At 43.6% G+C, this 10,522-nt stretch overlaps 1 protein-coding gene across 3 annotated transcripts in view; it reads left to right on the forward strand.

Annotated features, from left to right (window-relative positions):
* The first annotated feature begins 253 nt into the window (after positions 1-253).
* Arl15 (ADP ribosylation factor like GTPase 15) overlaps positions 254-10,522 on the forward strand; it is a 368,038-nt gene continuing 357,769 nt past the window's right edge. For 2 of the 3 annotated variants that reach the window (XM_055603618.1, XM_055603621.1), the window contains exon 1: positions 254-346. In XM_055603618.1, the coding sequence (XP_055459593.1) occupies positions 299-346 (48 nt within the window). In that variant the 5' untranslated portion in view covers positions 254-298. The remainder of the gene's footprint in view (positions 347-10,522) is intronic. The other variant, XM_055603619.1, reaches the window with a different exon arrangement.

The raw sequence follows: 10,522 nt of genomic DNA on the forward strand, positions 1-10,522 counted from the left end.
CCCCCAGCACACAGGAACCAGCGCGCTCCAGACTCCCGCGTTTCACTGCCGCCCTCCACCGGGGAGGACTGCCTTTTATAGGCGCCTCGGCCAATGAGCGCGCTCCTTTCCTCCTGCCCGCCCACCCGGCCAATCGCAGCCGCCCTGGTGTAATCTTCGGCTCCTCGGCTGCTGTCGGCGATTTTCGCTGTTGCTGGCTCTTTGAGGAGCTGCTCGCTCGCAGCCCGAGACGCTGCTTTTTTTTTTTTTTTTTTTTTTTTCCGGGTTCGGAGCCATTCCGGATGCTTTAGGCTGCCGGATGTCTGCTCTCCGGATAACCGAGGCGTTTCTGTACATGGATTATCTGGTAGGTGCGGGGCGCGGGCGGCGTGCCGCCTCTCGGATCTCGCGGTGGCCCATGGCTCCCCGCCCGGAGCGGCAGCCTCGCGGCTTTCTTTCTTTGGGATGGGATGCCCGGGGTGGCTTCCTCCCGGGGCTGCCCGGGAGGGGCGGCGAAGGGGGAGGCCGGGCTGACAGGTACGGGCGCGGCGGGGACCGGCGGGACTGCGGGCGGTGGGGCCGCGCTCCGCGCGCCTCTCCGCTCTCCCCGGCGCAGGACTTTCTTTCCGGGGAGGCTCGGAGTTTTCCGCTCTCCGCTCAGCACAACTCCAGGTGCTATTAAAGAGCCATAAGCGGAATGGCTCGCTAAGTGCCCCGCAGGTCCGGTCATTTGGGTTGTTATTAGATCTCTAAAGGAATGACCCGGGTCGCGGCAGGGTTTTAAAAACACATTACTAGAAAAGTAGACTGGACTAAGCCACATTGCAGCCCGGCCTGAGCAGGACTGGGCAGGGACGGGGCATTGCCCCGCGGGTCTGGTTGTGGTGCGTGCCGCTTTTGTGGTCCTTCTGTGCACGGTTTGGCAACCGGTTTTTTTAGCTCAGCCCTGTGCTGGGAAGTTTAGGTGGGAAAAGTTTTTAGCACGGCGCAGGAACGGAACACTTGTGTTTCTAGAATTGTGCAAGCCTCGTGTTTTGTTCCAGCCAATTGTTATTTCCACAGAGCTGCCTGTTTGTGGTCAAGTAGATCCTCTCTGACAAGAGCTGTGTTCGATCCCATACAATTACCGTGTTGACGGTGTTAGCATGAACCGCTATTGCCTTGCAGAGCTGAAGTAGATGGTTAGAAGCGTTGGCTTTCCTGTCATCTTGTAGGACACATTGTTTTCTACTGCAGGCTGGCCTGGCAGAGATTTGCCAGTGCCTTCTAGGAATTACACTTAAGGCCGTAAGGAGAAAGTCTCAGGGCTTTCCAGACCAAGAAAGAGAAAGCCGCCTTTGTAATGTTACTTGTGTATTGAGGGTTTATTTAGATAATGCAGGAATATATGTTGCTGCTGAAGCTTTACAGTTTGATGAACTTACTGGCAAGGATGGAGACCGGTAGATGCACGCGACCTTGAGAACGGACGACTATTTTCAAAGCTAAAGGATTGATTTGTGTTTTAATCCTATACGGTGCTATGGCTAGCTGTTGTAATCTGCCCCACCAAAAACCAGTTTGTTGAAGAAAATCACCAAATAAGAAGAAAGTATAGGATATATTACTTGCACTGCTGGAAGCCAGTTTTGGATACTCAGTCAAGTAGTACTTCACAGTGGGATTCCGGGGGGTTCTCATCATTTTCTTGTATTTGCTGAGGCTGTTGTAGAAATGCGTCACATCGCTGTCTTTGAGGGACCAGGCCCACTAACAGAACTGAGAGAAAACACTATTAAAATCACTCAGATTAACTTCCATGTAGACGTAGGTTCAAATTCAAGATAGGTGCATGAATATTTGTGGGACTAAGATTACACTGAGAGTTTAGGTCACAGTCACAGTGCCCTGGCTTTCACTTGGCTTTTTTTTTTTTTTTTTTTCTGTTTGTTTTGTTTGTTTGTTTGTTTTAAACCTGTTATGCCCCAGCTCCTTGTTTGGCCTTAGTATCAAAGCATTGTTTTGTCACTTTCACTATGCTTTCAAAATTTCCCAAGTGCAGTGAAACTTTAACTGTCCCATAAATGCCATTGGCTATACTCTGGGGGTAAAAACAAAATCCTAAAGGAAACAGTTCAGGTTTTATGAGTGTGTTAGGTATCCCTGTGAAAACAATGAAGAACGTCCTTCAGCACTAAGTGGACTGGAGGGAAAACAAAACCAACTCCAGCCTTCCTGAGGCAGCTTTCTTGTGCTTGCATTGTGCTGCTCTACTGTCAGAGAAAACTGTGAGCTACATCACTCCTTTCTTGTCTTCCAGGTTGACTCGTTTGCTCATGTACAATCTTTGCATGGTGTCTATTAAAAATCCCATTTCTGAAAAATAAAGGATTGCCTTCTTTAATTGTGCCTGGGATCTTATTTGTAAAGTGAATCGATTCCAAAGTTCTCTTACCTTCCAGGAGGGAGGGAAAAAAATGTTTCTTTCATTCCAAGTTGGACTGCAGGCTTTGCTGAGTGGACTCGTGTAAGTGCCCTGTTCATGGGCTTGACAGGACTAATGGTGTGTGTCGTCCTTTCTTCTCTTTAAACAGCAGTCTGCATTTTTGTTGTTATGTTGGAAAGAAAAACTATGTGTGGAGGTATTGTTCTTTATTTGAATGTCATCGCTTAACTGTTCTTATTTGGAGGAGAGTCCAAAGGAAGGAAGAAAGAAGTGTGTGTGTGTGTGTGTGTGTGTGCGCGCTATTTTTAACAACTTCCAAATCGGATTGGGATGGTAAGACAAATGAAGGAAGCGCTCTGATCTTAGAGGCTGCAGTTAATTTCTTGAATGTTCTCAGAGGTGACAGCTAAGGTGAAGGCTCTGTCTTAATATTTAAGACAGAGGTTTTATTCATCTTGGTTCAGGGAAAGAGGGATAACTTGCAAATCCTAAATAATTACATGTTACACCTGGTACTGTGCCTGGCTTGGTACCTGGCATGCAGTTAGAGCCCAGGATTATGTGCTGATTGAATGAACGTGAGATGGGAGGGGCAATTCTGTTCTCTTTTCTGTCTTCTAAACAGACAAGATAATATCTGTTTGGATTAGGTATTTTGATTTTTGAAATGCAGGATGTATCCTTTACACTTAAGATTATCAAGATAGAATTTGTTTAGCAATTTTAACATGAAAGTCTTATCTTTTCAAGATAATGTGGGTATCAGCTGACGAGGTCACATCTCTTTCCCATTTCTCTTGAGGGAGTTTATAAGTCATTTTCTAAGCAGACAGGTGTATTAGTCAGGATTTAGCTGTCACCAACAGATAGCACACCTCTCTTCCAAGGCAATGTTCAGAGCTTTGTAAAGAGAAAGAACAGGATATAACTTATAATGAGAGAATGATACTGTAGTGGCCAGGGTTCTCTAGAGTCACAGAACTAATGAATGATTCCCCCATATATATGTATCTATTTTACATATTATATATATTTATATATTATATATATTTACATATATATAATGTAGTGTTATGAATGTATATATCTAGTTTTACTTTTAGAGATATTAAATGATTTTCAAAAGTCTTACCATGTCTTGCTTGCTGAATATCCTCCCAGTTGTTTAATATATTGAGACTAGTTTAAAATACAACTCATTCCTTGCCATTAAATAACAGTCATTTCACAGGGAAGTACAATTGCATATATATACAATTGGATATAATATATAAGTAATTATGTATAATTAGATATAAATATATGGAGTTTGTTGGAAATACCTACAGATTGCAGTCCAGCTAATCCAGCAATGGCTAGCTGTGAACAGAAAGTCCAAGAATCTAGTAGTTGCTCAGTCCCACAAGGCTGAGTGTCTTAGATGGGTTTCTGTGTATGCCGGAATCCTGAATCCTGAAGACGTACGCCCCAGTGCCAGTAAATGAATGGATGTGCTAGCAAGGCGAGGGCAAGCAGGCAAAGAGCAGAAGCTTCTTCTATGTATTTCAAGCAGAAGGTATGGCCCAGATTAAAGGTGGGTCTTTCCACCTCAAGTTTGAATTAAAGATGTGTTGTCTTCCCAACTCATGCTCTGGATTAGAGGTGTGTCTTTCTTTCTCAAAGGTTCAGACTAGACTTGGATTCATCCACTTCAAATGGTGTGCCCTCCATTTCTGGATTGTAGTTCATTCTAGATAGAGTCAAGTTGACAACCAAGAATAGCCTTCACAGATATGTTATGAGTTTCTTTCTAGGCAAAGTGTACAGGGTCAACTTCTATATTCCTTTCAGTTCAATTTTTTTTTTTTTTGCCTTGTATGTAAGTTGGTATGGATTTCACCCTGTCCTCTTTGTAACACCAACACAATAGTAATAAAGTCCATTATTTGCCACATAATATTAGTGATGATTATAAGAGATAGCGGAGGTAAATTTATTTATAAACAGTACATCGGTTTTCTTTTTCTTCCTGGTTTTTGGAGACAGAGTTTCTCTGTGTAGCCTTGGCTGTCCTGGACCTCACTATGTAGACCGGGTTGCCCTTGAACCAAGAAATCTTCCTGCCTCTGGCTCCCAAGTGCTGGGGTTAAAGGTGTGAGCCACCTCCGCCCAGTATACACTGGTTTTCAAATAAAAATGCTAACACATTATGATTATATTGCTGACATTGTACTTCTTGTGGAATGACTTATTTAATGGTAAGGAGTGGGTTGCATTTTAAACTAGTCTCAGTATATTGAAGAACTGGGAGAGTATTCAGCCGGCAAGACATGGAAGACCATTTACTATCTCTAAAAAGTAAAAACTACTTTCTCATATGTTTTCTTTAAAAGTTTATGTATGAGTGCTTACCTGCTTGTATGTCTGTGTACCACATGTATGCAGTATCTACAGAGGCCAGAAGAGGGAATCAGCTCTCCTGGACCTAACGTGACAGTTGTGGGTGCTGGATCAGCCTTCTGCAAGATCCATCTTTCTAGCTCTCTCCTATGTTCTTTATTCCATTCAAGAAATATTTAGGTAACCCCTACCTGTACATGTTTCAGTAAGTCATGGAGAATGAATTACAGTGCTTCTCTTGGCTCTAGGCAGGACAGGTTGAAGATGGCTGACGGGGAGCAGCAGGTTCTGACATGCTCGTTTGCTTTCTAGTGTGTTTATTTTCTTGCTATGTGTGTCTTTGTTTTATTACAAAATGAAATGTAAAGCTAGACTTGCAAATATGTCAAATGTTTGATTGGTCTTAGATGCTGTCTATTGTTCATGGTCTCTTATGCTTGGGCTGTAGAAAGGCTAACTTAACTAGGATTTCTTCTTTGTAGTCACTGATGACTGACTTAGCCTAGTTTCTTAGTCTCAGGCTATACTTGCCCAAAGAGGAGGGAAATCTATCTATCTGTCTTATCTATCTCTCTTTCTCTCTATGTGTCTGTCTGTCTCCCCAAGTTCACACAGATAATGAGTGAGTGAGCTGGCCTTGTGAGTTTAGGGCCCCTCTACACTTTCTCCACCTCCAAGCCATTGTCTTTAATGTAGGTACTTGGTGTTAAAAGCTAATGGAATACAGTGGGATATTATGGTGGTTTAAATAGGTATGCCTCCCTCTCACCCAAGACTCAATGTGTGTGAATGTTTGGCCCATCGGGAGTGGCACTGTTAAGAGGTGTGGCCTTGTTGGAGAAAGGGTGTCACTGTTGAGGTGGGCTTTGAGGTCTCATTTGCTCAGGCTGTACCCAGTGTGGAACCCAGGCTCCTTCTGCTGCCTGTGGATCAAGATGTAGAACTCTCAGCTCCTTTTCCAGCACCATGTCTGTCTGTGTGCCACCGTGTGTCTCACCATGATGATAATGGACTATATCTCTGAAACCGTTAGCCAGCCCCAGTTAAATGTTTTTCCTTTGTAAGAGTTGCCTTGGTCATGATGTCGTTTCACAGCAGGAAAACCCAAACTAAGACAGATATTTACATGTTTTATGTGAATATAAGTACCCTTTATAGAGGAGGCTACCGACATTCGGATATGCTGCGGGGCCTCACCTGGAAAGATAGGAGATGCTTATGTCTGTGTTTGTATAGTCTTTCTCTTTTTTATAAAGTCACTAGGATTCAGTGATAGGGCCTCTCCCTTAGTCATCTGGTCATGTCCTCAGAGCTCCACCTGCAGACACAAAGTTGGTTTGAGTTTCCAACCTTTTCAACATGCATCTTTGCCAATTAAACTCCTGCCTGAGTTGGACAAGCTACTGTGGAGCAGGTTTAGTTACGATGTGGTATCTCCCCAAATGCTCTACGAGCCTAACAAGCTGGGTTCTGGTGGAGCTCCATCACTATCTTGAAATTCTTGATTTTTGAGCAAGGTGTTTTGTGTTTTTGTTTTGTGTTGATCCCCCAATTTATATGACTGGTCCAGGCTCAGCCTGCTGCTATGGAGACCCTGCTGGAATTTGAGCTGTAACTGCTTGCATGCCTGTCCCTTCACCACCTCAGTCTCTCTCCCGTCACTGCATTCCAGCCTGGTACCCGGTAAAATGGAGGGCTGTGCACCAAGCACAGTGCAGCCAGGCTGTCCTTTCAACATCTAGTTTAATTACGCCACAATCCCGTTCATCAGATACTAACAACGGATTTAGAAAAGACCACACTTGAGGCTCTGAAAGGTTGAATATTTGCAGGGATAATGCACCTGGTAAAAAGGGTCAGGGCTAGCATTTAAGTTTAGTTTGTTACGTTCCCAAGCCTGTGCTTACACACACTGTTAGATAAAGCTTAGCTAGAATAATGAATGATTGTGGAGGAGGTGCCCAGATGCAGTTCTGGAAGTTGAAGGGACACTTGGTTTCCTCAGAAACCCTCTGGGAACTCCAAGGACTTGTGTGGGTGTGTGCCTTGAGGCGAGCAAGCACCTGCTCACACCTGTTCTCTCTGTCATTTTGCATAAACATTAGCCTCTGTCCTGTGACTCACAGCCCAACACACCTACATGATTTGAGTGACTGGCTACTTGAAAGGTTGAATTTGTAGGACAAGCTCCTCTGGTTCCATTGTAAATTGGTTTGCTGGGAACTAGTCTGACCACTACTTCTCCATGGGCCAAGGACCTTTTCTGGTCTTTCAGAGAGGGGTTCCTGTGTGTTTGTTGTCTTGCCTTTAACACTTGGGGAAGCGTATTTGAGTGTGGAGCTACTTGGGGACCATTGACTGCAGCGTGGACAGCCTTACTGGTTCCAGCCAGTAATATAAGACCTGAGGTTCGGAGCTAAAAGAAAGGAAGGGAATAGTCTTATTGCTTTGATTCAACCTGTGTTAATGTTACGTTTTGCATTTTAACATCAAAGCTTTGGTGCTTTTTAAAATCAGGCAAACAGACAAAGAGCTGCCGCTCTTTCCACACCTTGCTTCCCTGCCGCTGTCGCTGGTGACAACTGCCCAGAAGTTAGTGGGCCTTGTTCTCATGCCTCCTTAGGACAAAGGGATGGATGCTTAAATTGTAGAATTTATTTTGTATGTTAAAGTTTGTGACATACCCCTCTTTTGAAACCTGCTTTTAACCTGATGATGTTTTTGAGCTTAATAAATGTTATTTAGATCAGTGAGTATTCGATTCATGTTTCTGGTTTTGGTGTTACATTCTTGACTTTCTGTAGAGATATTAGCTACATTTGGCAGGTTAAGGGGAATGGTGTTGGTCCTGAGAGGTGCGTGGTGTTTTTCAGTGCTAGGTGCAGGTCATCAGAATGGACTTTCGTTATGTTAATTGCAGCTTTTGCAAAAGTCCACTGGTTTGTTTTCAACTTTTAAAGTCACTTTTCTAATGGCATTAACATGTGAGCTGAATGTAGGTGTGTCAGGACCGAGATGATTTTGATAACATGCTTGTTATTAAAGTAAAAGCTTAGAGAAATACACAGCAGAGCACAGCGGGGCAGTGGTGCTGGTGGTATTCAATCAGTACCCTAGCAACCCACAGACAGGCAGTTGCCATGCACTTTAGTATGTTGTCCTGCAGTCTGTAAATAGGCTACTACCCATGTAGAAAATCATCTTGGACTTACAATGGAAAAACACTGTTTCAATAACCTGCTTGTTTGTACTTAAAAACTCTTCAGTTTTAACAGTTTCTCTTCTGCAGCGTAACATTTTTGCATTATACAGGTAAACTGTAATTCACTCACTAGCTACCTTTCCTTAAGGTACCATGTTGCAGCTGGGTGTGGTGGCACAGGCTTTTAACTTCAGCACTCAGGGAGGCAGGGGCAGGCAAATCGATGTGAATTCGAGGCCAGTCTAGTCTTCAGGGTGAGTTCCAGGACAGCTTTATCTCTATGTATTTTTTTGTTAGAGAATGAAACTGAGCCTGAAGTCTGCCCCAGACGTTTTATCTGTAATCTGTGCAATATGAAGTATTTCTCAAATCTCAATCTATGGCAGCAAAGAGAAAACAGTACTATTACAGAACAATCATAAGTTAACTTGAATATCTTAAGAAATGATATTTTTGTGGATATTAGATTTTTTTTTTCTTATTTGAAATGCTACTAATTGCTGCTATCTCCTAAAATGTTATTTTCAGGCAGAATTTAAAAAGACGAGAGCTAAGTCTTTGAGCTTATATGTATATGTTTAGAATTTACTTACTTCTAAAACTCCAAATATTGGGGACCTGGTCTAATTCAAGTCACCCTAGACCACCAATACCTCATTTGTAAAAATTAGATGATGAGAGACTTTTTGATGATTTGCACAAGTAGAAACAGTCAATATGTTGGAAAGTGGGTTCATACCGTATTAATTTCATTTTTTTTGTTATTTTATGTGCTTCCTGAAATAGTGATCTTTGCTTCCATTCTAATATTACTATAAAATTGCCTTTGCATACTTGATTATTCATTTACTCAATTTATAAGCCCTTTATTTTATAAGCCTTTTATTTTCTGGTGTTCTTATGCACGAGAGATGTACAAGTGTATAAAAGACATTGGCTTCTTTTCAAGTTGCTTAAGAGATCTTGTGCAATGAAAACCAAGCATAGTCTAATTAGAGGAAAACAAAAGGTGCTGGAGGAGCAGAGAAAAGGGGAGCCTAGCCTAGACATGGGGCCAAGGAGTGCTTCCCAGCAGCATTATTTTGAATTTGCAATGTTGAGTTTAGTAGGGTTGACCCAGTGGCAGGCATTGCCAGGGCCAGGCAGGGGACAGCCGTGCAGAGACTTGGGGGTGAATAGCATCATGACTTCAAGGGCCCTGTGTGACTGCGGTAGTGTTTGGAGCAATGACTGCACTGACAGTTGCAGAATCCAGCTAGTTATAAGGTGGAAACCTTCAGCGATCATCCAGAGTGACATGGTCAGACCTGGCTATCGGAGATGTGGCAGGAGAGCAGGCTGCAGAGAGGCTCGCTAGGGAGATGCTCCCCTGATCCAGGGATGAGATGGTGGAATTCACAGTCAGGTGACGGCAGAGAACTGACAGGTCACTTCAATTGCTATGAGTCATTTAAGATTTGCAGAAATTTTGTAGTTGGATATAGGCTATGAGAAGAGATGTCAAAGGCAAAGTCTTGAAATTGGGGTTTGAACATCGTTTTGGTTATCTAACACAGAAAAGTAGATGACCTTGAAACACAATATTTGCTCAGGAACCTGTTGGTTAACCAGGTTCAACAGAGGAGAGTCAGTCTTGCTCAGGATTCTTCGTGAGGGTGTAGTCAGGTGGTAGCCAGGTTCATCTCAAAGATTTTTCATGCATGTGTTTGGCGTCTGGGAATACTGTAGTGACGGGGCGGGGCGTCTCCGTTTATGTTCTTTCTTTGTGGTTGCCCCTGGGTGCCCTGACTTATTTGGAACTTGAAGACTTGCAAAGCCCATGTATCAAGAGAAACTGGCACTCCCTTTGGCTTTTTCTCATCTATCCTCAGGAATGATCTAGCATCCATCTTGCTGCTCTGTTCATCATGACACTCACAAAAGCACACTTGAGTTTAAAGGCCAGAGACAGATCCCTCGGTATGAGGACAGTTAAGAATTTATTGGCATGTCTGAAAATTACCACAGGCATTGAGGTGACTAATGGGGCCACATCCGGTCACAAGGAACAGGGAAGAACAGGTTGGGAAATAAGTGAAATTGATTTCAGAGTAATTGGGTTTGAGGTTCTTGTGTAAAATCCAAACTGAGTTTCAGATAGGTAGATGGAGACTCAAGGGTAAGGTCTGCTGATGAGGTTAAAAGTAATGCTTAATGGGGCTGGGAAAACGACACAGATGGGAAAATGTCTGGTGTGCAAGCATGAGGATCTGAGTTTGGCTTTCTAGCACCCATGGTGCTGTAGTGTGCACCTGTGGTCCCAGTGCAGGGGAGGCAGATAAAGGATGATCCTGAGGGCATCCTGGCCAGCCTAGTCAAATCCGTGAACCTCCCTCCAGGTTCAGTGAGAGACCTGTCAAAAACACCAGGTTGGAGAACAATTGAGGAATTCACTCAACGTTGATCTCTGGCTTCTACATGGACACACACACACGCCATGCCACACCACACCACACCACACCACACCACACCACACCACACCACACCACACCACACCA

Source organism: Psammomys obesus, unplaced genomic scaffold, assembly GCF_907164565.1.
Source record: "Psammomys obesus unplaced genomic scaffold, mPsaObe1.curated_primary_1811, whole genome shotgun sequence".
Lineage (NCBI taxonomy): Eukaryota > Metazoa > Chordata > Mammalia > Rodentia > Muridae > Psammomys > Psammomys obesus.